The sequence below is a fragment of the Macaca thibetana genome, chromosome 14 (assembly GCF_024542745.1).
Source record: "Macaca thibetana thibetana isolate TM-01 chromosome 14, ASM2454274v1, whole genome shotgun sequence".
Lineage (NCBI taxonomy): Eukaryota > Metazoa > Chordata > Mammalia > Primates > Cercopithecidae > Macaca > Macaca thibetana.
The window spans coordinates 45,070,311-45,098,184 of record NC_065591.1 but is presented as its reverse complement, the minus strand read 5'-3'; the positions used below and the strand labels follow the sequence as shown (position 1 = coordinate 45,098,184).

The 27,874-nt window shown below is 37.6% G+C and overlaps 1 protein-coding gene across 3 annotated transcripts in view; it reads left to right on the top strand.

Annotated features, from left to right (window-relative positions):
* Window positions 1-3,773: 3,773 nt before the first annotated feature.
* Window positions 3,774-27,874, top strand: part of PRMT3 (protein arginine methyltransferase 3) — a 128,817-nt gene continuing 104,716 nt past the window's right edge. Inside the window, exons 1-9 of one of the 3 annotated variants that reach the window (XM_050755397.1) lie at window positions 3,774-3,984; window positions 4,232-4,367; window positions 5,958-6,040; window positions 8,387-8,436; window positions 9,055-9,157; window positions 11,996-12,155; window positions 13,768-13,912; window positions 18,882-18,947; window positions 27,510-27,631. In XM_050755397.1, coding sequence (XP_050611354.1) covers window positions 3,813-3,984; window positions 4,232-4,367; window positions 5,958-6,040; window positions 8,387-8,436; window positions 9,055-9,157; window positions 11,996-12,155; window positions 13,768-13,912; window positions 18,882-18,947; window positions 27,510-27,631 — 1,037 coding nt within the window. In that variant the 5' untranslated portion in view covers window positions 3,774-3,812. The remainder of the gene's footprint in view (window positions 3,985-4,231; window positions 4,368-5,957; window positions 6,041-8,386; window positions 8,437-9,054; window positions 9,158-11,995; window positions 12,156-13,767; window positions 13,913-18,881; window positions 18,948-27,509; window positions 27,632-27,874) is intronic. The other 2 variants (XR_007719075.1, XM_050755398.1) reach the window with 2 other exon arrangements.

Below are 27,874 nucleotides of genomic sequence, written 5' to 3'. Positions count from 1 at the left end.
CTCCTGGGTGCCTCTTAGATTGCTTGAAAATGCCCATGTAGTAGTGGTAATATGCAGCATTTCAGCCTATGGGGTGATATAACAGCAGCTAATATTTACCAAATGCTTGCTAAGTACTAGTCTTTACATGTATTATCTGTGCTTTAAACCCCTTATAAACCATCCTTATAAAGTGATACTATCATGATCTTCATATCTTAGATGGGGAAATGAGATTACTGTGGTTAAGTGCCTTGCTCAAGAGTCCAAAGCTGAAGAACTGAAGCAAAGAAATGGTAGAGTCAGGATTCTAACCCAATCCCACAGATTCCATAGATGGTGTTTTTAAGCACCCTGCAAGAGCACTCTGTTCCTGTGTATTTCCAGGTAGTTCCAGTTGATGGTTACTACGTGTTGTGGATGAACAAAATTGAAATATTTGGGTTTCTCCTTTGTTCCAGTGATTAATCACTAAATGTTCACATAGCCAGTAAAATTCTATGCCACCAAACTTTAAAGTGCGCTCATGCTGCTGCACTTTAAAAATTAAGGCAAAGGAAGATGCAGAAGGAAGGGTCAAAGCCAAGAGGCGCACACATTGCTGATTTCCATCATGGAACGAAAGATGTTAGTGTAACGTAACATCTGCACCAGGGAAGCAAAGTGATTCGAGTGATTCAGTCAGTTTTTCCAAGGCCCACTGTATGCCAAGTACATTTCAAGCTTCAGTATACACTGGAGGATAAAGGCCATTCCCTTTAATTTGTGGTGTATATCCTTAGAAGGGAGTAGACATTCCCAATGTCAGTCACCCAAAAAAGAGGCATATTTTAGGGCAGGGTGGAATCTTGAAATGTGAGCTTTAGAAGGAAATGAAATATCTTCCTCCTGCCAGGTGGGGTTCCCTGGGAGCCGAACTTGGAAGAGCCCAAGTGTGTTGTTTTGGTGGGGAGAAAGCATGAGCTGAGGATATTTTGAGGCCTCTGGGCTCCGAAAGCAGCTAAATCCGGTGACCTATTTTAAGTTATTCTCCTTATATTATTTCCTTACTCAAAAACCTTCGAGCAGGTTTCATTGAACATGTTATTCTGGTCTCAGTAGTGATGTGGGATAATGAGGAAGGGTCTGTGTTCACCTTTGGAGTAGAGAGAAAAGCAGCCCTCTCTCGAGCTCTGCATTGTGGTGAGATAACGAACTAAGGAACAAGACTCTGGCCCAATCGCTCCTCCACAATGGGTGTTAACTTGTTTTATTGACAGCACTGAATGGACTGGGTGTTCCATTTAGTACTAAGGGATTCAGGAAGTTTTCCACCAAATGTGACACAGAAAAAATTTATGTTGGAAGGATGAAGGGAAAAATTGGATGGGACCAGGTAATCACAAGTGTTGAATTCATTAATTCATTCAGCAAATGCTTATTCAGTGCCTCCTATGTGCCACTGAACACATAGGCACTGGGGATGCATCCATGAGCAATGACTCCAACTCAAGACAGCCAGCAGCTATTCTGGCAATGTCCTAGATTGTAAGAAAACTTCAAAATTAATATTTGGGCTGGGCACAGTGGATCACGCCTGTAATTTCAGGACTTTGGGAAGCTGAGGTGGATCACTTGAGGTCAGGAGTTCAAGACCAGCCTGACCAACATGCTGAAACCCTGTCACTACTAAAAATATAAAAATTAGCCAGGCATGGTGATGAGCACCTGTAATCCCAGCTACTCAGGAGGCTGAGGCAGGAGAATCGCTTGAACCTGGGAGGTGGAGGTTGCAGTGGGACAGGATCGCACCTTTGCACTCCAGCCTGGGTGACCGAGCAAGACTCTGTCTCAAAGAAAAACGAAAACAAAAACAAAAACAAAAACTAGTATTTAATGGATTCTGTCTTCTAGGAATTTACAATTAAGGGAGAGAAGTACATTTAGAAGTGCATTTAGCATTAATATAAGGCATCATTTTTACTCAGTGAATACATTCAGTATCTATTAATACTATGGGCCAGGCCACATATTATTTGCCAGAGAAATGAAAGTAAAGAGACATGGCCCTTACTTACCCTTATTGTGCAGTGCTGTGGGGTATCACCAAAAAAGAAAGAAAAAAATCAAGTAAACAAATGGTGGGTGCTAAGAAACCATCAAGATACTCCTGAAATATTGGTGGAAACTATTTTAGAAAAGGCCTGAGGAAAGTGTTGTTGGTTGAGACCAAAGGCACTTAACCCATCTGTAGAGCATTCAATGATCAGCGGTAAACAAAAGGCTTAAGGGTGGGACCTAAGGTGAACGGTTCCATTGGAAAGAGGCAGGATTATGCAGGGCCTGATAGGCCAATTAGATAAACTCTGCTAGAGCCTAGGGCAGTCCCTCCTAAGAAAGAATTCTGGGCCAGGCAGTGGCTCACGGGCAGGTGATCACCTGAGGTCAGGAGTTCGAGACCAGCCTGACCAACATGGAGAAACCCAGTCTGTACTAAAAATTCAAAATCAGCCGGGCGTGGCGGCACATGCCTATAATTCCAGCTACTGGGGAGGCTGAGACAGGAGAATTGCTTGAACCCGGGAGGTGGAGGTTGCGGTAACCCTGAGATCACCATTGCATTCCATCTTGGGCAACAAGAGCGAAACTCCATCTTAAAAAAAAAAAAAAAAAAAAAAAGATTCTATGGTTTGAATAGAAAGGAAGAAAGGGAAGTGGCATGAGACAGGCAGGGGAACATTTGTATTCTTCCCTACACAGCAGCCAGAATTTTACTTTCTCAACACATCTGAGAGCATCACTCCCTGGCTTAAACAGTTCAACCATTTTCCATTGTTTAGGACAAACTAACACTTACGTCTGAGCACTTTACATGTATTATCTCGCTTTATCCTTACTGTAGTCCTGAGGTTAGTGCAGGGTTTTTTTTTTTTAAGATGAAGTCTTGCCCTGTTGCCCAGGCTGGAGTGCAATGACACAATCTCGGCTCACTACAAGGTCGGCCTCCCGGGTCAAGCAATTCTCCTGCCTCACCCTCCCAAGTAGCTGGGATTGCAGGCACGTGCCACCACACCCGGTTAATTTTTGTATTTTTAGTAGCAACAAGGTTTCACCATGTTGGCCAGGCTGGTCTCGAACTGCTGACCTCAGGTGATCTGCCTGCTTCAGCATCCCAAAGTGCTGGGACTACAGACATGAGCCACCGTGCCCAGCCCAAGTGCGGTTATTATCCTTGTTTTGTATTTGATGAAACTGAGGCAGAGAGAGGTGAAGTAACTTGCCCAAGATCATAATGACAAAGTGACATGGGTAGGATTCAAACACAGCAGGCTGCCTCTAGAGTTCACGTTCTCACTTAACCAAAGATTAAAATCCGTTTTGGGGGGTTTGACGCCTATCTGTCCCTGCAGTAGACCCACCCTGGCCCATGCAGTTCGTTCCCTCTCGCCAGCTGCCCCCCCTCCAGGACTTGGGAGCCCAGAAACCAGCCGAGCCGTCAGCGTTTGGCCTCCTCCGCCACCAGAGGGCGTCATGGGCCGATCGCCCCTCCGCTAACCGCTCATCCCAGGAAAAAGGGGCGCACAGAGGACAGGATGCCAACAGCAAAACCGCTGCGACGTCTCTCTGCCTCAGGGCTCAGAGCAGCGGGCCGGGACCTCCCACTAACGCCTGCCGCAACCTAAGGAAGAGAGAAAAGGCACCTCCTGGGCTGCAACATTAACCGTCATCAGCGCGCCTCCTCATCGCGCACTGCGTCAACCCTGCGACGGGAGGAGGCGGAGCCCCCGCTGTCGCCCCGCCCCCACCTCACGTGACCCACACGGCGCCTCGAGGCCGGAAGCGCGCGCCCTCAGATGTTCCCGGCTATCTGCGAAGTTCCCGGAGACCGGATCCCGCCGCGGGCTCGCGCTTGTGCTTGCGCCAAGGCCGCTGCGCGCGCTCGTTGCCCATCCTGGTCCCCGCCCCTAGGCACGCCGGGCTCTCGGGGTACCACAGTCATGTGCTCGTTAGCGTCAGGCGCTACCGGTGGGTACCCTGGCCCCTCAGCACCCGGCTCGCCCAGCCCCAGGCCGTGCCGCTGTGGGGCCGGTGGAAGACCCTCCGGGACACGGGCCCGGCCCGGGCGGGGTTGGGGGCTCGCAGGGAGCACGGAGGAGGTGCTGAGTGAGGGCTGCGGGTGGACGGGGCGAGGGAGAGCCCATCCTCACTTGCTCCTCGAGCCCCCGGGCTGCACTGGTGTCCGAGGCCGATCTGATTGTTGTGCGTGTGTTAGGCGGCCGGGGCGCTGTGGAGGATGAGGAGGACCCGCCAGAACTGTCGGACAGCGGGGACGAGGCTGCCTGGGAGGATGAGGACGATGCTGATCTCCCCCACGACAAGCAACAGACCCCCTGCCTGTTCTGTAACAGGTTCGTCCACCTCAGCGCCTGGCCCCTGCCCTAGTGTGCCCAGGCGCGTGGGTGTGTGTGCCCAGGAACGACTTCGGGCAAGAGGCGAGCCAGAGTGGCCTGTCTTTGAATTCTGGAACACTGGTCTGGGGTGAGGGCTTGTGGAGAAGGAGGACCGTCAGTAGTAGAAAGTGGGAACCATGAACTGGAAGGCCGGTTGTACTGCCAGCTTTTGACTAGTAGTAGTGCATTGAATCTGTGGTTCCCTAATCTTGTCGGTTGAAACGCTGAAAAAACAACAACAAAATGATACTGAACTCTGCACCTGAATCCTTCTAAATCAGGCATGGGGTCTAGGAATATTCTCTTTTATGAGAACAAGATCAGAAGTAACAGTGAAGTTACTAACGAGTTACTAAATGAGTAACAAATTTGGGAGCCACACTGAACTAGATAATCCCTACGTAGCCTTCCAGCTTTACCATGCTAATTATTTGACAAGTAGGGAGCTTCTCAGGTGAAACATTTCTGTTACATTTGAGCGGTTTACATAGCCTAAGAAGGAAGTTCACCTTCCTTAAGTAGGATTTTTCACTTGGAGAAAAAGAGACTGCAGTATCAATAATTTGCTCAAGGTCACAAAGCTGTGGTGTGCTTATTTCCAAACTCACATTCCTGCCACTTGAAATTCTGCCTATTAGTCTTGGGAAGCTTTGGCTGCTGTCCTAGGCAAATAGGCAGGAAAGAGGCCCGGCTGGCATTGGCCAGTGTTACTTTAATACTTTTTTTCAGTGTTCCCTGTATCTGGGCGTGGTGCTGATTGGTGGTGTGTTAGTGTTCTCATCTGTAGCCCCATTGGGTAGATAGAATGCCTGTATATATTCTAGTTGTCATACAGTATTTATTGAGCACCAGTGGTGCAGTGGCTGTGATAGCCTCCATAAATACTTCAAATAACCTATCTTGGTAAACATATGTTGAAAACTAATGCTCCACATGTGTTAGGAATATAGATAAAGTATGCAGCTTCTCTGCTGTGTATTCCTGTTTAAGTGTCCTTCAGATTTGCATGTCACATAATAAAGAGGCTTGATCCTCACAGTGTCTGTAATGCAAGTACGTTGGGAACACTACAAGATCACTTTTGAAATAAGACACTTTGGGAGTATGCCAGCTGTAAAATTACATTTTTTGCTTTATTTCTAAAAGCAGTTTGAGCTGTGCCAGTTCAAAGCCTCTGAAAGCAGAGTTGACACTTAGAGAAGAATCTCAAGTAGAGAAATTGTGTGACTTGAGAGAAACAGACTCTATCAAAGGGAACGCTCTTAAAAGCTTGTTGATAAAATCAGTGACATTATTTGACAAATAAATTCACCTTGATGTTTAAACGATAATTGGTTTTAGGTGTAAAATGGGACTCAGAAGTACTAATTCCCTTTAGAAATGCTGGGTTCCCTTCCTTTCAGATACAAGTCTGTTTTTTCTTAATTGGAAATAAAACTAGAAACCAGCAGAGTAAAAAAAAAAAAAAAAAAAGTGTATATGTAGCATGAAATCAGTATTTAGACTTCTTGGGGGACTATTCCATGAAGCTATTGCTTAATTTTTCAGGTTATTCACATCTGCCGAAGAAACATTTTCACACTGTAAGTCTGAGCATCAATTTAATATTGACAGCATGGTTCATAAACATGGTGAGTGTTTTTTTTAGAATAAAGGCAATTTAAGTTGTGAAATTTGGCCAGGTATGGAGGCTCACACCTGTCATCCCAGCACTTTGGGAGGCTGAGGTGGGTGGTCACTTTAGGTCAGGAGTTCAAGACCAGCCTGGCCAACATGGTGAAACCCCATCTCTACTAAAATACAAAAGTTATCTGGGTGTGGTGATGCACACCTGTAATCCCAGCTACTCAGAAGACTGAGGCAGGTGAATTGCTTAAACACGGGAGGTGGAGGTAGCAGTGAGCTGAGATGGCATCACTGCACTGCAGCCTGGGTGACAGTGAGACTCTTCTCAAAAAAAAAAAAAAAAGAAAAAGAAGGTTGTGAAATATAAGTTCAGATTTTATAGTTTTTCAGACCCTTTTCTGTATGAGTTTAATATGGCAAATCATACAGCAACATCTTATCTTGTGGAAATGGAGTTTTTTTGACAAGCAGTCCTTGAGAAAAGATGAATAAGTCACTCTTCTAGACAAGATTCACTATATTTAAGCTTATATTAGCTTTTCAACTAAAAACAAAAACAGATTTGGCATGTGATTACATTTTTACATTTTATGTGATTACATATTAGATTTAGGGAGAGCAAGTGTAGGTGTAGGACTTGAAAAAGGAGGCAGTTCATTTGAAAAAAGACAATCAGCTTGAAGAATGACATGAACTTCACAGCCTATGAGACTGAGTTTTATACGAAGTTTGGTAGAGACTGGAAAAAGTGATGAAGTTAAGGTTAATATACAAAGTACTCAGGTGATGTTTCTATTGAAACTTTTATTTAAACACACTTGACTTACGATTAAGGACTTCCACTTCTTTAAATGGATATAGAAGAGCTATACTACAATAAAATTAAATAGGCCAGGTGCGGTGGCTCACGCCTGTGATTCCAGCACTTTGGGAGGCCGAGGTGGGTGGATCACAAAGTCAGGGGATCGAGACCATCCTGGCTAACCCAGTGAAACCCTTACTCTACTAAAAATTCAAAAAATTAGCCAGGCATGGTGGCACGTGCCTGTAGTCCCAGCTACTTGGGAGGCTGAGGCAGGAGAATCACTTGAACCCGGGAGGCAGAGGTTGCAGTGAGCTGAGATCATGCCACTGCACTCCAGCCTGGGCGACAGACTGAGACTCAGTCTCACAAAAAAAAAAAAAAATACAGAATAGGTGTTTTGGTCCCTATATTTGTTGACAACTAAGAAGGGACATTATTGAAGAATAGCAAATACTAACAGATGTTTCAGTGTCAATAAATATGTGGTATCACATGTTCATAAATCATAAATTCAGGTGCAAGTACTTTTGTAAGGCATAAATGACAGCCTCATTTTTTAATGCTTTTTGTTTTTGTTTTTGTTTTTGTTTTTTCTGAGACGGAGTCTCGCTCTTGTTGCCCAGGCTGGAGTGCAATGGCGTGATCTCGGCTCACCGCAACCTCAGCGTCCTGGGTTCAAGTGATTCTCCTCCCTCAGCCTCCCGTGTAGTTGGGATTATAGGCATGCTCCACCACACTGGCTAATTTTGTATTTTTAGTAAAGACAGGGTTTCTCCATGTTGGTCAGGCTAGTCTCAAACTCCCAACCTCAGGTGATCCACCCGTCTTGGCCTCCCAAAGTGCTGGGATTACAGGTATGAGCCACTGTGCCCAGCCTTAATGTTTTTAATGTTGCATTTCTAAAGTATTAGAATCATACTTGAGATAGAATTATGTTTTGTTTTGTTTTTTTTCCACTTACCAATATAGGGGGTTTGTATACTATTAAAGCTTTCTCATAACAACAGTTTTATGACAAATAATTGGTTGGTTGGATATATTACTGCTTTCCTTTGTTTTAAATGCTGCTTAATTTCTGGAAAGATATGAGAACCAGATAACAAGCCTTATTGGGTTTGCATCATTTAACTTCATGTAGAAGCTAGTATACACCATGTCCTGGCAAAATTATAATTTGATACACACCATAAAAATTAGGGATTTAAAACTTTCAGCTCTGATATCAATTGCCAAATACTTGGTAAAATGTCGGACCTAATTTTCCAGATTTGTGTTGTTCTGACAAAGGAGGAGCAGAATTTTAAAGATCAATTTCCCATCCTTTTAGAAATACTACAAAAACTTTAATTTGTCTTCTATGGCTGCTTCTCAATACAGAAGTATTGTCGTATTACTACTTCTAATTCTTAATAAAATTCAAAATATAAGTAGTAATTTAGAGGTCAGAAGTATTTTATTGTTTAATCAGAGAAGTCTTTATAGAACGGGTCAGTTAAACAAAACTCCTTATGTTAAAATAGGTGAATTATCTTTTTTCCCCCTTTAGGACTTGAATTTTATGGATACATTAAGCTAATAAATTTTATTAGACTTAAGGTAAGTTGACAGCTTAATTTACAATTTTGTTTAGAAATTAAAGAAATGCTACAGTGACTGTCAGTGTACTGATTATTTAAAAGAATATGAGGAACTGCATTAAATTCGGTACTCGTTATATTGGGGAATCATGGACATTAGGAACTAGCACAGCAGAAAGCACCATGTAAGTGTCTACCATAACTAACAAGTACTATTTTCACTGCGTCTAAGAGATGAATCCGTGTATGTGAAAAAGTAATTCAGTGTCAGATAAAGGGAAATACTGATGGACAGGATCTGTAAAATCAGAAATAATTTCTAATGTGATTTTAAGTATTTTGATTGCTCTTTTTTCTGTTTTTTTCAAATACTTTGTGTTTTTTTTGTCCTACTTAAATGAATGTTTAATGACATGACAACACTTTCCCCAAATCCAAACAGTAAAAAAAACTCTGCATTGAAACTACTGATTAAGCAATTATCCAGCAAGTTAATGAAATGACAGGCATGTACAGACTTTTTAGAGACATACTGATTTTGTGTAATGCAAACATAATTTCCTTTGTTTAATTCTGTAGTTTTACTAAGGAGATTTTGCAATTAATGAAAAAAACATGAAATTAATTTTATATCCAGAATCCTACAGTTGAGTATATGAATTCCATATACAACCCAGTGCCTTGGGAGAAAGAAGAATATTTGAAGCCAGTATTAGAAGATGACCTTTTACTTCAATTTGGTAAGATGAACATAAGTGTATCTACTTTAATTAACATAAGGCCATTTGTTATGGCAAAATGGAAGTAAAGTGTTTTAGGAAAAGACATGCTTTTTAAAATTCTCTAAACGCCTCATCACGTAGTTGGTTTCAATAGAAAAGTTAAGTTGCTTAAAAACTAATAGTCGGCCAGGCGCGGTGGCTCATGCCTGTAATCCCAGCACTTCGGGAGGCTATAGGCAGATCACGAGGTCAGGAGATCGAGACCATCCTTGCTAACACAGTGAGACCCCATCTTTACTAAAAATACAAAAAGTTAGCCGGGCATGGTGGCGGGCACCTGTAGTCCCAGCTACTGGGAGGCTGAGGCAGGAGAATCTCTTGAACCTGGGATACAGGTGACAGAGCAAGACTCTGTCTAAAAAAACCAAATACTCTGTGATCAAAGGATTGTCTGTTTTTGCCTTTAATTGCTTCATTTATTTTGGAGCTCTTATGTGAGGTTTATACACATTTATAATTGTTATATTTTACTGAAATATTGGCCAACTTTTGCAGTAATTCTTCTCTGCCTGAAAGAAGTATCCAGGTGATTTGAACATCCTGAGACAGAAGGTAGACGTGGAAATTTGTCTTTCTGAATATGGTTTAGGCCTTTGAATTCTAGCAAATTGTAGTTAGGAATCTTAATATTAACTAAATCCTTTCTCTTTTTCAAATCTCTAAGTTTAATCTTTAATATATAATTATCTGCATATTCTTAAAATTAAAAAGTTTTTATTATGACAATTTTTATTGTAGCAGAAAGCAAAACAGAAACTGACCAGTTTGAAGAATTTTGAAATCAAAATACAAAATGAGGTTTGTAGTAGGAAGTAGAAAACACAGTATACCAGCCTTATATAATTTGGAAATATTTTGTTGTGTTCATTAATTTTTGGTGAATTAGATAGTGAATGAATGCAGTTTTTAAACCTCAGTGACTCAATATTCTACCAGAGTGATTAGAAGTTAGTGACACCCTGCACTGCTTTTATAACAAGAATTCAACTTAGGCTGTAGTCTCTTACAGTATTAGGCATTCGTTAGGCTTAGCTGTTTTGTCCTAACTCTGAAGAAGTGTCTTCACAACTGAAAAATGAATAGGAATGTTTACAAAGTCACATTTCTTCCAGTGCTATCCTGAGGGGAAAAGGTAATATTTGCACTACTTCCTGCCTTAAGTTGATCTGAAAGTTAGACCAGTAAATGGACATGGATTTTGTGAAATTCACAAACTACATATATTAACTTATCTTTGCAGAGAAGTGAAATTAAAATTAAATATAGTGAAATTAAAATTAAATCAATAATTTAAAAATACTAGGAATTAGAATATTTAATAATATCAGCAATAAGACTTTAGTGTATAGATTTCATTCCACCTTGCCCAGGATGAAAAATTAGTGTGTAGAATTCTTTGCACACTGTCCTTAGGAATGTTTTTTTTTCCTCCAGTTTTATTCAGGTATAATTGATAAGTGAAAATTTTGTACATTTCAGGTATACAATATGACGATTTGATTTGCATATACTTTGTGAAGTGATTACTGTAACCGAGCTGATTAACATCATCACCTCACATTCCATTTTTTATTTTTGTGTTGAGAACAGCTGAGATCTACTGTCTGCAAATTTCAAGTATACAGTGCGGCATTTTTAACTATAGTCACTTTACCATAGGCAGATGCCCATAACTTACTCGTATTGTAGCTGAAAGTGTGTACACTTTGATCAACATCTCCTCATTTCCACCACCATTTCACTCTCTGCTTCTGTGAGTTTTTTTTTTAATTCCACACAAAAGTGAGATCACACAGTGTTTGTCTGTTTGTGTCTGTCTTATTTTGCTTCACATAATGTCCTCCACGTTCATTCATATTGTCATATATGGCAGGATTTCCCTTAAGCAATATCTGAATTTAATACCTGCTACAATAAGGACACAGGCTAGGAGGTGGCTTTGTGTAATGGCAAGAACATGGGCTGGGAATGCAGGTGTGAGTTTAAATCTTAGTTCTTCCATAAACAGATATATAACTTTGGGATAGTCACTTAATTTCTCTGAAATTTATTTTTTCCATGCCTCAAATAGGGATAAATACATCTTTACTGTGTTTTGAGAATAAAACGAGATGTAATGATGTACTTGAAAGATACCTGCTGATCAATAAATATTAGGTTTTTTCTTTCTACTTTTTTCTCCCTGGATTTGGTTGAGTATAATTAATATTTAAATATATGTCCAGTTGAGCCAGCTAATGAAAAACTTAGACTAAAAGCATGCTCTTTGAATTCAAACTGAAATAGTTTAGATGATAAATATTTATTATTATTATTTTTAAGACCGAGTCTCACTGTATTCTCCAGGTTGGAGTACAGTGGTGCGATCTCAGCTCACTGCAACCTCCACTTCTGAGGTTCAAGCAATTCTCCTGCCTCAGTCTCCCAAGTAGCTGGGACCACAGGCCCGCACCACCAGGCCTGGCTAATTTTTTGTATTTTTTTTTTTTTTTTTTTTTTTTTTTTTTTTTTTTTTTTTTTTTTTAGTAGAGACAAGGTTTCACCAAATTGGCCAGGCTAGTCTTGATCACTGTTGGCCTCAAGTGATCTGCCTGCCTCGGCCTTGCAAAATGCTGGGATTATAGGTGTAAGCCACTGTGCAAAGCCAAGATGATTAATATTCAATTAAAAGTACTTTCACTAATCTTTCTCAATTGGCCACATAGTAGAAGCTTAGGGCATATTTATTCCTAACATATTTATACTTGTTTTGTTGTTATAAGATGGCCTGATGATAATGTCCATTTATTTCTTTAGATGTGGAAGATCTTTATGAACCGGTGTCAGTACCCTTCTCATACCCCAATGGACTCAGTGAAAATACATCTGTTGTTGAAAAATTGAAACGTATGGAAGCCAGGGCATTGTCTGCTGAAGCCGAATTGGCTAGAGCACGTGAGGATCTGCAAAAAATGAAGTAATTTATCAATCTTGCAAAATTAATTGTTTAGATCTCCAAAATAATACAACCAATGGCAAAGTAGAATATAGAACATTTCATATACTGGAAAGTACAATGTAGATATTTTATCTTCATACAGTTAAAGATATGTAGCATTTTTATACATTATGGATATTGTTAATTAATATAAAGTCTTATGGTTTTACCTATTCTGATATGTTCTGACAAATGTTGTCCTCATGAATGTTTTTGTTTTTTATTGCCTTCCTTTCAGTTTTCCTGTTTGCAGTTGATTTCTCCATTTTACTTTTTCTATCTTAGTTTTTTAAAGTGGAAGGATTAATCTTTTTGAGGTTTGGGGAAAATACAGGGTTGAAGTTTTTATTTTTAAAGAATCAAAATGTAGGCTGCAGTGGCTCACATCTGTAATCTCAGCACTTTGGGAGGCCAAGGTGGGTGGATCATGAGGTCAGGAGTTTGAGACCAATCTGGCCAACATGGTGAAACCCCATCTCTACTAAAAATACAAAAATTAGCTGGGGTGTGGTGGTGCATGCCTATAATCCCAGCTACTTGGGAGGCTGAGACAGGAGAATTGCTTGAATCCGGGAAGTGGAGGTTACAGTGAGCCGAGATCATGCCACTGTACTCCAACCTGGGCAACAGAACAAGACTTTGTCTTGTGTGTGGGGGGTGGGTGTGGGAAGAATCAAAATGTAATTATGGTATAGTATGAACCCAGAAAACCAGATACACAGTGACAGTTTTTTCCAGTGAATAAATTAGCATTGTACTGGTGTAGTACTTTTCAAAGTTTAATGTGCATAGGAATCAATTGGGATCCTGTTAAAATGTAAATTCTGATTCAGGAGATTGAGAACAGGGCCTGAGATTCTGCATTTCTAACAAGTATACCTCACAGGCCTTCCTGTTGGATTTGTAAGCTGTTTGCTGTTGCCTGAGTACCTATTTGATGATTTGCCAGAATGTATGTTCAGCGGGAAAGATAGTAGAACCAATTGTAGTTCCTCTTCTCTGTTTCAGAATTTTTATGCTAGGTAACCAAGCAACCAACACCAACTTTACCTTTTGCCCCTTTGGACTTGTCCCTTTTGTATACCTTATGGATTCCTAATATGTCATGATCTGAGAGGGATCTGAGTTTTAGAGCTGGAGTGGGTGGTGTTGGTGTATATAAATAATTATCTATTTGGGTCTACTTTCTGCTTATATAACACTCCCAAGAAATAATATGGTTTTAAAGAATATTAATAGAGCTGAAATACACGACATTGATCCAGTTGCTAAAAAAGGATTTTAAAACAATAGAAATAATAGAGGATAATAAAAGTAATATGCTTATTTTGTTCAGTTGAAAGACATAAAGAGGATAATTTGCAGTTGGCATTGCTTTTGTGGTTTGTAGAAGGAGTGCATAAAGTTGTTTTTGAATATTGCCGTTGCTTCAGATCCAGCAGGGGGAGCTTTCAGTTGTTCAAGGTAGAATGTGATTTAGAAGGCTCATCACACTATACTGCCTCCTCTTTCCTCTTCTTCAACCTCTAGCCTTTCCTTTATTCATGGTCCAATAAACCTGTCTCAAGGGTGTATTTCAAATTGATTACAGACAATTTGCTCAGGATTTTGTGATGAACGCAGATGTCAGAACCTGCTCGTCATCTACTAGTATCATTGCGGACCTCCAGGAGGATGAGGACGGTGTTTATTTCAGCTCATACGGGCATTATGGGATACATGAAGAAATGCTAAAGGTTAGAAAAGAACACAAATGTGCCAAATCCATACTAAAGGAAAAATAGAACAGGTTCTTTCTTAATATATATGTACACTGTAGGAGACCTCCTTTTTTTGGGTGGGGAGAACTGCTTTTTAAACACCTCTTTGGTGCTTGATAGCTCATCTTGGGTTGAAAATATTACAAGACTGGGCACGGTGGCACATGCCTGTAATACCAGCACTTTGGGAGCCCAAGGCAGGAGGACTGCTTGAGCCCAGGAGTTCGAGACCAGCCTGGGCAATGTAGTGAGACCCTGTCTACCAAAAAAAAAAAAAAAAAAAGAGAAAGAAGAAGAAAAGATTACAGAGGCATCAGTCATTTGTACATTCCATTTAAAATCATTATTAATCTTTTTATGAAATCACTTTTTCCTTAAAATATTGGAAAAACTTGGCAATTTTAGTCTTCTCAAAGGCAACTATTAAATAGGAACAATTAGATGGATTAAATTATATATTTACCTTTTAATGTATATAGGAAATGATTAATTTCAGTGTTTTAAATAGCCATACTGACTTTTGTTTGGGCCAATAATAAATTCTTTGATATAAAGTTTAATTATAAATCTCACAATTATTATGGAACTTTTTTACCATTGAAATCATTGACATACAGGAGTATTTCCTGAATTGGTCAAATTAGATACAGTCATGCACTGCATACTAATGTTTCAGTCAATCAGACTGATGTGATGGTGCCGCCATGAGACTATAATGCCATATTTTTACTGTACCTTTTCTATGTTTAGATATGCTTAGATACAAAAATACCATTGTGTTATAGTTGCCTACAGTATTCAGTACAGTGACATGCTGTACAGGTTTGTAGCCTAGGAGTAATAGGCTATCTTACAGAGCCTAGGTGTGTAGTAGGCTATATACCATCTCCATTTGTGAAGTATGCTCTGTGATGTTCACACAACACATTTCTCAGAAGTATCCCTAGCATTAAGCAACACGTGACTGTATTTAAATCTGGCTGGTTTTAATTTTTATAATGGTAATATCCATGTAAAATAAAAGTTGATTTCTAGCTATACTTGATAATTATACATTTTATTAAGTATTATAGATTGTAAAATAGGAAGATGTAATTTTTAGTTCAGTGAAATTTAGAATATCTACGTAGAGTAAAATAAATGTTGGAACGTAAACATTGAAAGTTTAGATGTTTATCTCTGAATTTTAGATGCCACCATTACCTATTCTTAAAACCAACAAACAAAATATCCCTTTCTAAATCCTTCCTCCAGAGATTGTTTTATTTTATGGTTTCCCTGAAGCACAGGCATTTAAGCTAACCAGGGATATTTGATAACATGTATATATTTTGTTGATTCGGTTTTGCCGGATCACAGAATAGAAGTTTGGTAATTGATAATTGTACTTATGTGGGGTCTTTTAAAACATTGTCATGTCATTACCAATTATATGTCGTGGTTGTGCTTTTCATTGTCACTTGGGTAATGGCATAGCATTATAAATAATAGATACGTTATTATAAGTAATACATTATTTTGAGTCTCAGTGAATTCGTTGAAAAGAAATTGACTTGCTTCATTTTCTTTATTAATTTTTTTATGTTTAGAATATTTTCTTTAAAGAAGTTTATCTAGAGCCATGTTTGTCATTTTAAATCATCCCATTAAATACCATAAACCTTTCATTCCTTTGGTATGGAAATTGTGTTGGGCTTTTCAGACAGGTTAAAGGTTACTGAAACTTTCAGTAGAGTGTTGAGCGTTGTGAGTACAATCATCAGGGAAATTTAGTTTAAGTACTGACCATTTACAAATCTTTATCCTGGACACTTGTATCTATATGTCAGTAACCGTAAGATTTCACACCTGGTCTGGTACCTTTAACTCCTTTCGATGTACATATAGATTTAAGAAGTTCCAACTTGAAGTTTCCAGTGTCACCTTTTCCCTTTGAGAGAATCACTTAAATATCATTCTGTGTGCCCTAGCTTCCTTTAGTTCTTGTGCAGTGTAATATCCTCCCCTTGGAAATGATTCTATTAAATGTCTATAGGACATATGGATAGTTGATTCAAAAAGAACTGTTTATACATTTGCATTTTGCCAAGTTATGTGCTGTGAATGAATGGGAAGCATGCCTTATATCACAGCTTTATTTCTTGTTTCTTATCAGAATGATTCTTAGCACACATAAACTGTTCAAGGTATATTACCACTAGAATGTTACCTAATTTTTGTAACCCATTTAAAATTGAGAAATCATATTTGCAGGACATATTTTTGTGGTTGGAATCGGCCTTGTTTTTAGAGAGTATAATTCGGGTTTTTTGTTGCTTGGCTTCATGTCTTTTCATGACACTATTTTTGGTACATGTTTTGATTATAATTTTTTAAAAAATAGCTTGTGATCTTATTTCTTTAGATGAGATGAAGTTACCTTTCTTGAATTACAGAGATATAATTGATAGAGGGATAAATTACATGAACTTTCAAAATTCCTTGCCACTTTATCTTTTTGAAGAAGAGTCATCATTGACTATTACTGTAAATCCGAAATGCATCATTCTTCTTTGTTTTAAGATCAACATTATTCATTCTGTTGTACATTTATCACAGATCATAGTGCCCTTTAGTAAAGTGAAATTTTAGTAATTTTTCTTTGCTGCATTCTCTTTATTGTATCTGCACCTGTCTTATGGACTGCCAAGTGAGCACTACCACCTTTATGAGCTTGTAAATTAAAAACATACTGTTGCTTATATATGTAAAATTTATAGTATATAACTTTTTTCTTTACCTTCATTCTTCGTATTTGCAGGAATAATTTCTTGATACCTTACTAGTCTTAAAATATTATCTTGCTCCTAAGTATTGGAGCAGTAATTTTTTTATTTTATTTTTCTTAGTTTCAAGGTTGATATAAAAATTTTTTTAAATTTCTGTTTATTGTTGTTTTGTATTGACATGTTAGCCTTTGTTAGAATAAATTTTTAGAAATGGTTATAAAGGCTACTCTTTTGTTTGCTTACATTTTCTTATTTATTGGATTTTTTTTTTTTCAAAAATTCAGTGACTAAATTGAAGCTCTGCTATATACAAGGCACTATGTTTTGTATACTTTGGATTTCATTACACCAGCATGAGCATACAAACAAAAACAAATGAATATATTGAAAGAGCCAGAATGAAAGATTGTAATTTAGTTGAGTAGCAGTGCATGGCGTTAGGACAGCAGTTGGAATTCTATTGATTAAGTGGAAGTAGTGGTGAGGCAGTATGATTTGTGAGAGCTTTCTGAGTGACTGCATTCCTGACTGATGTTCACCCTCTGTAAGTTTTGTTGTTTCTGCAAAAATCACTGGTTATAGTATCAGAGGAGTATAAAATTTGTAAACATGTATGAAATGGTATGCTTTGAAAAAATTTTTAAAATTAGATAATTAGTTTATATATACATTTATTTATCTTAGTAATTCTTAAAGTAACTTCGGGAGAAGATTTAATAAGCCTAATTTTAAAATTTTTTTGAAAAGCAGTGAGAAGTAATCAGAAAACATGGAATTAATTGTGGACAATTCCCTTTTTAGGTCTAGTACTTAAGTAAAACAACTTGCCCTTTAAGATCTCCTTTTATGCTTTAAAAAAAGTCTCAATTGGCATAAAAATATTTTGGGGGTATGATTTGTATAAAATTTTGATATTGTAGCAATTGGTGTAATATTTTGTTTTCACCCTGATGTGAAACTTAAAACTAGAATTCCCATTCTGTGATACTTATTTTTATCACAGTCATATTGTACTAACATGACAGCAGAGCCCCTGACTGCTTAATTTGCAGTCAGTATGTGTTTCAACCTAGGGAATCAACTCTATTCATGAACCAGCATAAATGTTAGAGTTACGTGCTTGCCTTGGTCACAAGGTTATATGAGACTCCAGAGTGTAGGAGCCTTATAATGTGGGCTGCAGGGCTCAAATGATTTACTTTTAGGCTTACAGTCTTTTAAACATCATTTCCTACTACAGAAATTTTTACAAACAAAACAGGAATGTAAATCAGATAGGTGCTGATCAATGACTTTCTTTGAAAAACGTATCCAGTTTAGTGTAATTTTTCGTATGTAGCTGCAACGTTTGCATTTATTTATTTTTATCTCCTTTCTTCTTTTGTTTTGTTTTTGAGATGGAATTTTTGCTCTTGTGGCCCAGACTGGAGTGCAATGGTGCGATCTCAGCTCACCGCAACCTCCGCCTCCCGGTTCAAGCGATTCTCCTGCCCCAGCCTCCTCAGTAGCTGGGATTGCAGGCATGCGCCACCATACCTGGCTAATTTTGTATTTTTGGTAGAGACAGGGTTACTCCATGTTGGTCAGGCTGGTCTCAAACTCCCGGCCTCAGGTGATCTGCCCGCCTCAGCCTCCCAAAGTGCTGGGATTACAGGCGTGAGCCTCCGAACCCAGCCCCTTACTTTTATTTCTGTTTTTTTTGGAGACAGGGTCTTACTTTGTTGCCCAGCCTGGTCTCAGACTCCTAGCTTCAAGTGAGTATTCCAGGCGCGAGCCACTGCACTTGGCTTCTCCCTTATTTTAATATAGCTGTAGTGCAGAGAATCAGGCTGTAGTTTCCAGGCCCTGTTGAAAGGAGAAAACATATTCATCTTTTATTAGCTTCAATTATCACTCTAAGTCTTATGGTGATAATGCACATAAAGAGAAAAATGTACACATTTTTAAGAACTTGGGTCTTATTTGCGTTTCAGTCTTCGTAAAATATTTTCTTTGTGTGTTGTTGCTATTTCTATTCTTTTTTGTTTTCTTAGGAAAAAAAAAATAAGCTTGGTATCCCAGGTATAAAAGCTGCTATGGAAACTAGCAATGTGTGATAAAATGGCAAATATCACCCTTAAAAAATTTATTTGTTTAGACTGTCCTATAAATACAGCGTTTTTATCTCTCCACCCTAGGACAAAATACGAACAGAAAGCTACCGAGATTTCATATACCAGAATCCACATATCTTCAAAGACAAGGTAAGTAGCATAGGTTATAGAATTATACATTTCATGTTGTTCTTGGGCAGTAGAAATCCTCTGTTGGGTCATCATTGTGATAGCAATTGATTTAACACCTTCTGTCTTTATTTCATGGAAGACTTTTATGATGCTGCTCTGTGGTGCAGAGTACTGATAACAGAAATGCTGATTGCTGCTGTCATTCAATATGCTCTTTTTAAAAATTGAAAGTTATTAATTATAATGACATAGCTTAGTTATAATGACATAGCTTAGTTAAATTTTGCTTATTCAGATAATTTTGCTTAAACCATATTTTTTGTTTATAGTTATTCCTATGAATTTTAAATGTATCAGATAAGCACCATGTCATAGCACACTTTTAATTATTACTCTAGTTTGTGTTCAGTAATGGAAAATTAATGAGTTTAAGAACATTAAGAAGTAGGGTTCACTATTGTAATATAGTACTTATTTTATATGCTTTCTTTTAATACTTTACCCCATTAAGAGATACTTTGTATTTTACAATTAGTTTTAATATTGGCTTAAGTTATTTAAAAAATGATCTTATACTCTTGTGTGTGCATGTGCCTGAGTGTTTGAAATTTGTGTTTTTTGGCTTTTCTTCCTTACACATTTTGTTTTTTCATTTTTTCTTTACTCTGTTTCCCTCTGTCTTTTCCCCTCTGCCTTTTCCTCCCTTTCTACATTGGCATGGTTACTTAAAAGTTCAGATTTTCGGCCAGGCGCAGTGGCTCAACCCTGTAATCCCAGCACTTTGGGAGGCCGAGACGGGCGGATCATGAGGTCAGGAGATCGAGACCATCCTGGCTAACACGGTGAAACCCCGTCTCTACTAAAAAAAAATACAAAAAACTAGCCGGGCGAGGTGGCGGGCGCCTGTAGTCCCAGCTACTCGGGAGGCTGAAGCAGGAGAATGGCGTAAACCCGGGAGGCAGAGCTTGCAGTGAGCTGAGATCCGGCCACTGCACTCCGGCCTGGGCGACAGAGCGAGACTCCGTCTCAAAAAAAAAAAAAAAGTTCAGATTTTCTGTTTGTTCTTCCTGATGGGAAATTAATCCTCTAATTTAATCAGAAATATTATGATCTCTGCCGTTTACATACCTTTCCTTGGGAATTTTTTCCCACTCTTTTTACTTTGAGAACATGTATGTTGATAATGTATCAGATTCTTATAATTCAGCTTTCATTTCTCTAAGATTATTTCATGGGCTTTACATGATATGGCAGCAGTAACAACCTTTATGTTTTAAAAATCCTTTTTCCTGATTTTTGTATTGTTTGGAATATAATCTGGATTGACTTTTCATTTTCCATACCTCTTTTTTAAGAGCAGTGTTTCACTTGTGAGTTGGCTGAATTGGACAGAATTTATATGGTGCTCTGATCTTTTCAGACAAAGCATTGCACCTCACGAAAAGTTTATAATTGTTCGTTTGTGCTGATTCCCGCCAGAGACAAATAAATGATTTCATTTAAAAATTATAGTTGATCAGTTTTTTATTTTTTTATATTTAAGTTTTTTGTATGCTTTTTATATGTTACTATAGTGGAGACTTTTCATAGTTTTTTTTTTTTTTTTTTTTGAGACAGAGTCTTACTCTGTCACCCAGGCTGGAGTGCAGTGGCGCGATTTCGGCTCACTGCAACCTCTGCCTCCCGAGTTCAAGCGATTCTCCTGCGTCAGCCTCCCCAGTAGCTGGGACTGCAGGCACGCGACACCATGCCCAGCTAATTTTTGTATTTTTAATAGAGATGGGGTTTCACCATGTTGGTTAGGATGGTCTTGATCTCTTGACCTTGTGATCTGCCTGCCTTGGCCTCCCAAAGTGCTGGGATTACAGGCGTGAGCCACCACACCCGGCCCTTCATAATTTTTATATTTGCAAAACAAGTGCTGGAAAATTTATTTAATGTTTGTCTAAAAACCACTTTGTTTCCAGTGAAGCAAATTATGTTACTGTTAACGACGTTGCTTTATATTTCTAGTTAGATGATGCCCAGATTTTTATTTTATTTTTTCCTTAATATGTAAATATGAGAATCACTAATCCTGGCTAGTCTGGAACCAGTTATATAATTTTGGGCAAGTGGTGAATCTCTTTGAGCCTAACCTGTAAGGTGATTGTAAAAATTCCTTCTGGTAAATTCTGTGGGTTTCGTTACGGTGAAAGCATCATCATTGCCTTTCTTTGAGCCATCTTCTCTTAACAAGGAATACCAGAGGAGCTTGTTAAGAAAGTAAATTAGAATGTTCCTTCAGTATGCTTCTGAATGGAGTTGTCTTGTAATAGGTAAGTAAATACTGAAAAAGCTCAAGTATTAGTAATCATAAGATTAATCATCAAGTATTAAATACTGTTATTAAAATTTTTTTCCTTCCCTTCTCTCTCCATCCCTTTCCAGCCTCCTTTTCTTCCTTCTTTTCTTAATATTGTTTCAATTCACAAAGCTCCTGTGGAGGCCATATGGTTTCTCAGATTAATTTAACTTTGGGTGGTATTTAATCCTGTTGTCACCCACTCATAATTAATTTCTGTTTGTAGTTTATTGCAGAAATTCCCAGTTAGGTGCCTTCTTTATGCTTGTGGTTGTTATCTACAGTTACAATTCATTCAGTTTTTTAAGAAAAAAATGAATCATATTTCCTCATCATTTTATAAAATAATGTTCATTTTATTTCTGTCTCTTTGATTCTATCAAATTTTAGCTTATCTACCTGATCACCTAATTCTAAGCTAGTGTAATAAATAACTAACATACAATTAAAAATACAGACTTTAGAAGCAGGTTAACCTGTGTTTGAATGCAGGCCCTACAGTTTACCAGCTCTGTGACCTTTGACCTGTTTCTTTGCCACTCTGAAGCTCACATTCATCATTTGTAGAATGAGGATTAAATAAGGATTTCATACACATACGCATATATGCATTTGTATATACATTATATCTGAATGTGTATATGGATAGTCTTACAAAAAAACACATACTCTAATTGGAGTATACTAAACATATCCTTCTATACTTTCTTCACTCAGCAGCTTTTCTTGGAGAAATTCCTTATTATCTTTTTACCCGCGTGTTTTTTCTTTTGGTAAAATAAACATGATATGAAATTTGCCATCTGAGCTATCCTTAAGTGTATAGATCAGTGGTATTAAATACATTTATAATGTCATGCAGCCATCACCACTTCCATCTCCAGAACTCTTCATCTTGTAAAACTGGAACTATTCTCATTAAACCGTTAATTCCCCATTCTCCCTTCTTCCCAGCCCTTGGCAATCGCTATTCTACTTTCTGTCTCTATGATTTTGACTACTCATACACATCATATATGTGGAATCTTACAGTACAGTCGTTCCCTCATTATCTGTGAGGGGTTGGTTCCAGGACACTCTGTGGATACCAGCATCCACAAATGCTCATTTACCTGATATAAAATGGTGTAGTGTTTGCATATATCCCATGCACATCTTCCTGTATACTTTAAATCATCTCCAGATTACTTATAATACCTAATACAATGTAAGTGCTATATAAATAGTTGTTATACTGTATTGTTTAGGGGACAATGACAAGAGAAAGAAGACTTCGTGTTCAGTACAGATGCAATTTTTTTTTTCCAGAATGTTTTCGATTAGCAGTTGCTTGACTCCCTGGATGGGGAATCCAGGGATACAAAGGGCTGACTGTATTTCCTTTTGTAACCAGCTTATTGCACTTAGCATAATGTCTTCAAGGTTTGACCTTGTTGTAGCAAATGTCAGAATTTTTTTCATCTTTAAGGCTCAATAATCCATTGTATGTATGTACAACATTTTGCTTATTCATTCATTCATCTGTCCGGATATTTGGGTTACTTCTATATTAAAGCTACTGTGAATATTGCTGCTATTAACATAGGTATACAGATATCTCTTAGAGGCCCTGCTTTTAATTCTTTTGGGTATATACCCAGAAATGAAGTTCCTGAGTCACATAGTAATTTCATTTTTAATTCCTTGAGGAAGCACCGTGCTGTTTTTCACAGTGGGTGTACCATTTTGTATTCCCACCAGCAGTGCACAAGGCTTCCAATTTCTCCATATCCTTAGCAGTACTTGTTGTTTTCTAGTTTTTTGATAGTAGCTGTCCTGGTTGGTGTGAGGTGATATTTGTTTTGATTTGTAGTTTTCTAATTATTAGTGATTTTGAGCATGTTTTCATTAATATTCTTTTAATGGTTCATATATCTAATGTAAGAACGTCCATAAGTTGTTTCAGTTTTTATATTAGAAACTACTTCATATAAACTATTAAAAATATTTTTATATATATGGGAGTACAATTATAAGGTAATTTTTTAGCACTGGACCCCCTAGGTCATAAAGGGTATATACCATGAATGGTGTTACCAGTTGTGCTGCCAGCTTGTCTTTGGTACACAGCAAGGGAGCGTTGATCTTCCCAGACACTGTCACCAAAGCACTTTTAGCAAACTTCTAAATTCCACACGAATCTTTTGTTTAATTTTTTAGTTTTGTAAATGTTTTATTTTAATGAGAGTTTCTAGAAACTTATTACACACTGTTCTATTGTATATATTTTCATTTTTGCCATACAGTATTTCAAGTTGAGGTACTATAACTGTACTAGATACATATATACTATATAGTATACTGTTTTCTTGCTATGTTGGTTAATACATTTTATTTGGAACTTTTAAAAAAATTCTTTTTGTTTGCAGTGATATATATCAATTGCATGTTAAAATAAAATTCTTAATGTTTATAAAAGTAATTATGTTAAAATGTACTGACTCACCCAGACAGGCCATGTGTTCAAGAACAGTCAAATTCCCACTGAAGCCATCTGGATGTAGGATAGGAAGCACAAAGTAGTAACCTTTCAACAACTTTATTTCTTCAATGGATATCAAGCTGTTTAGATTATCTGTCTTCTGGAGTCAATACTAATAAATTATATTTTCAATACATAATGGAAACAGCCGGTCATGGTGGCTCCCGCCTGTAATCCCAGCACTTTGGGAGGCCAAGGTGGGTGGATCACTTGAGGTCAGGAGTTTGAGACCATCCTGGCCAACATGGTGAAACCCCGTTTCTACTAAAAATACAAAAATTAGCCAGATGTGGTGGAGGACGCCTGTAATCCCAGCTACTTGGGAGGCTGAGGCAGGAGAATCACTTAAACCCGCAAGGTGGAGGTTGCATTGAGCTGAGATCGTGCCACTGCACTCCAGCCTGTGCAACAGTGCGAGACTCTGTCTCAAAAATGAAAAAAATAAAGATATAATGGAAGGAAAACCCCACTTATAATAGTAATACAGAAGATAAAATGCAGAGAAGTAAACTAGAAATATATGCAGGACTTATATAAAAAAAGATTTGTAAAAGAACAACTAAAGTACCTAACAGACAATTTAAGCAAATTGAAAGTCATACCAGGTTCTTAAATAGGAAAACTCAAAATTGTTTTCCCTAAATTTTAGCTCAGTTCTCATAAAAATGCTAACACTTTTAAACCTAGACAAACCAATTATCTTGTTTATATGGAAAAATAAATATAAAAAGTCTTCCAGAAACATTGTGGAAAATATTTGCAGTGAGTGTGGACCAGTCTTACTTGATATTAAATCATTTTATAAAGCTTCAGTAACTAAAATAATTCCTGGCACATGAATATATAGATTAACAGAACAGATTTAAAATCCACTTCTAAATGCAAATATACATAAATATTTAAATGACTGTTAAAGGTCACATACCAAGTCAGTGGGGGAAACCTTGTTTAATAACTGATATTGTGACAAGTGGCCAACCATTTGAACAAAGCGTTGGAACCATGCCTCATAGAGTGTACCATGGTTTAAAAACAAACTGTGTTAATGAAACTGTGAATGTACTAGAAGGAAATGGGTAAAGATGAAATGCAATGAAATGGGAAGACTGGGGAAGGCTTATCTAATTATGATCAAAGTCCTGGAGATATTTTAGAAAAGATTAATAAGTTTAATTGTAGGTTAATTCCTGTGTAGCAAAAATCACTGTAAGTAGAATCAAAAGACAAAAATACATGCTGTGAGAAAACATGGCATGTCATATTACAGAGGGCTAATCTTAATTTACAAATAACTCTTATCTGCTAAGACAGATTGATAAGAAAAGGACTAGCAACTGAGTGGGAAAAATGGAGAGAAGATGTAAATCAGTAGTTCACATAAAATTACAGATGGCTCTACAATACATGGAATGATGCTAAATCTCCTAAGAGAAATGCATATTAAAACTAGATCAACATATCATTATTTTGTGATTGCCAGATGGGTAGACATCCAAAAGTTTGATTATATGTCCCATAGGCTAGTCTCACCTATGAGGAAATTGGTACTAATACATTGCTCATTGGAGTCTTCATTAGCAGAATTGCCCTATGAGATCAATTTGGTTATGTCTAGCAGAATTACGAATATGTACTGTTTGACACAGTGTTTTCACTTTTAGGAATATATTCTTTAGATTTACTAATTCATGGGAATGGGCTTCCATATGAGGTTATTTTCAGCGTTTATTCCCCTAGTAAGGTTTTGGGAACACCAAAAATGTTCATCAGAGAACTGGATTGTGATACAGCCATAGTATGGAATCCTGTACAGCTACATAAAAGAAAGGAGCTCTAGAAATTGATACGGAGAGATCTCTAAATTATATTGTTAAAAAATATATATATGTAGCACAGTGGGTATAATATGCTATCATTTGTGTAAAAGAAGGAAAAACATGTATTGAATTGTAATATGCATAAAATTTTTTTTAAAGCATAGGAAATGTACCTGATGGTTAAACCATAATTCTATTGCCTAGTGAGAAAAAAAAATTGGTGTATAGTATCATTGATTCTTAATTCTAGTTTTATTTTTCGTAGGATAGTTTCTCATTACTCAGAGGAAAATCCAAGGCACTCTGTGATCTGACCCCTGCCTTCACCTCCAAGTGACCTTTCTGAACCCAGTTCAGCCACACTGGCCATCTTGGCTTTGCCTGGAATGTTGTGTCTTATATTTAATATCCTCCTGACTAAAATGCTCTTCTCCTAGATCTTTGCATGACACCCTCCTTTATTCAGTACTCTGCTCACATGTATCAGAGAGGTATTCTCAGACCTAACTAGAATGGTAAAAGAGTGTATCTTCTCTCCTCTGCTCTAACTCTACTCTACTTGATTTTTCTTACTACCTGACCTTATTTTATATTCTTTGTCTCTCTCACAAGATTGTATGTGCCATTAAGACAGGGATTTGGTCTTGTTTGTTGCTGTACCCCTGTCACTGAAATCAATTCCTGGTACTTAGTAATGCTTAGTGAATACTTACAGTATGAGGGCATTGAAATAATTTCCTGTTTGGGGACAAATATATATGATTTTTTAGGCCATTGATAGTGAAAGATTTAAAGCACTAGTTTTCAGTAATTTCACAGAGTAGTGTACCTAGAAAGATTTTGCTAAATGTGTTTCCTTGTTGACTTGTTTTTGTTTTTACTATGAACTAAGCAGGCTTCATTATATTCCAGGGAAAACCATATTAAATTCTTGATTTAAATAATTGCTCCCCACTTACCCCCAATAGCATCTTAAAACTTTTGGTTCTAATAAATACTTTTCTTTCACCAAGAATTAAGTTTGCAACTTAAACTCTCAAGTTACTGAATTTTAGCAGCTAACTTGTTTTCATTGTACTTTCTTATTAAAATGGGCTGAATATTTGATTTTAGGAGTGGGAAAGATGTAGTGATATTCCGTATCCTTGATTACTGTATAACCCTTTTCAAATTGTATTGGGTCAAGCCATCCTGCTTAAATTAATTCCTGCCACTCAAACTTGAAGAAATTTATTTCTGTTAAAATGTAGAATTACTGAGCCTAAGATAGAATATACATACAATAGGGAAATTAAAAACAATGATTCTCTCTTAAATCTATAGACATAATTTTTTTTATATAAAATCTCTTAAATTAAGCATTGTTGGGTCTGATTACAATAGACTATAGCCAACTATACTGTTATTAATTTAAAACAACTCATAGTAATGATATGTTCAGTTTTCCCAAATAGAAATTGCCGTATTTGCTTAGTTTAAAATTTTTTTTTTTTTTTTTTTGTGATGGAGTTTCTCTCTTGTTGCCCAGGCTGGAGTGCAATGGCGTGATCTTGGCTCACCGCAACCTCCACCTCCCAGGTTCAAGAGATTCTCCTGCCTCAGCCCTCCGAGTAGCTGGGATTACAGGCATGCGCCACCATGCCCAGCTAATTTTGTATTTTTAGTAGAGACAGGGTTTCTCCATGTTGGTCAGGCTGGACTCAAACTCCTGATCTGAAGTGATCTGCCCACCTCGGCCTCCCAAAGTGCTGGGATGACAGGCGTGAGTCACCATGCCTAGCCAGTTTAAAGTTTTTATTGTGAATTTTTCCTAGCCAGAAAGATCATAATATATGAATAGAATTTAATATAGAGACCTTTTTGATAACATCTCTTTTTTTTTTTTTTAATTACCCCAGGTAGTTTTGGATGTTGGATGTGGAACTGGAATTCTCTCTCTGTTTGCTGCTAAAGCTGGGGCAAAGAAGGTTCTTGGAGTTGATCAATCCGAAATACTTTACCAGGCAATGGATATTATAAGGTACATGTATTTTAAGCCTTCATTTAAGTTTATTTTAAAATTTAATGATTCTTTAACAGATTTTCTTGTCTTTAGTAGCTATCTGAGGCAGACTAATGACATTTGTCTTTTAGTAAAAATTCACTCCAGAATAATAATATTTTAAGTTGAATTGAGCTAGACACATTTGAGCTATGCTGCTGAATAATCTTTTCACAGTTCACATTGATGAGAATTATTTTTATGTAGTTCTCTGGCTTTCTG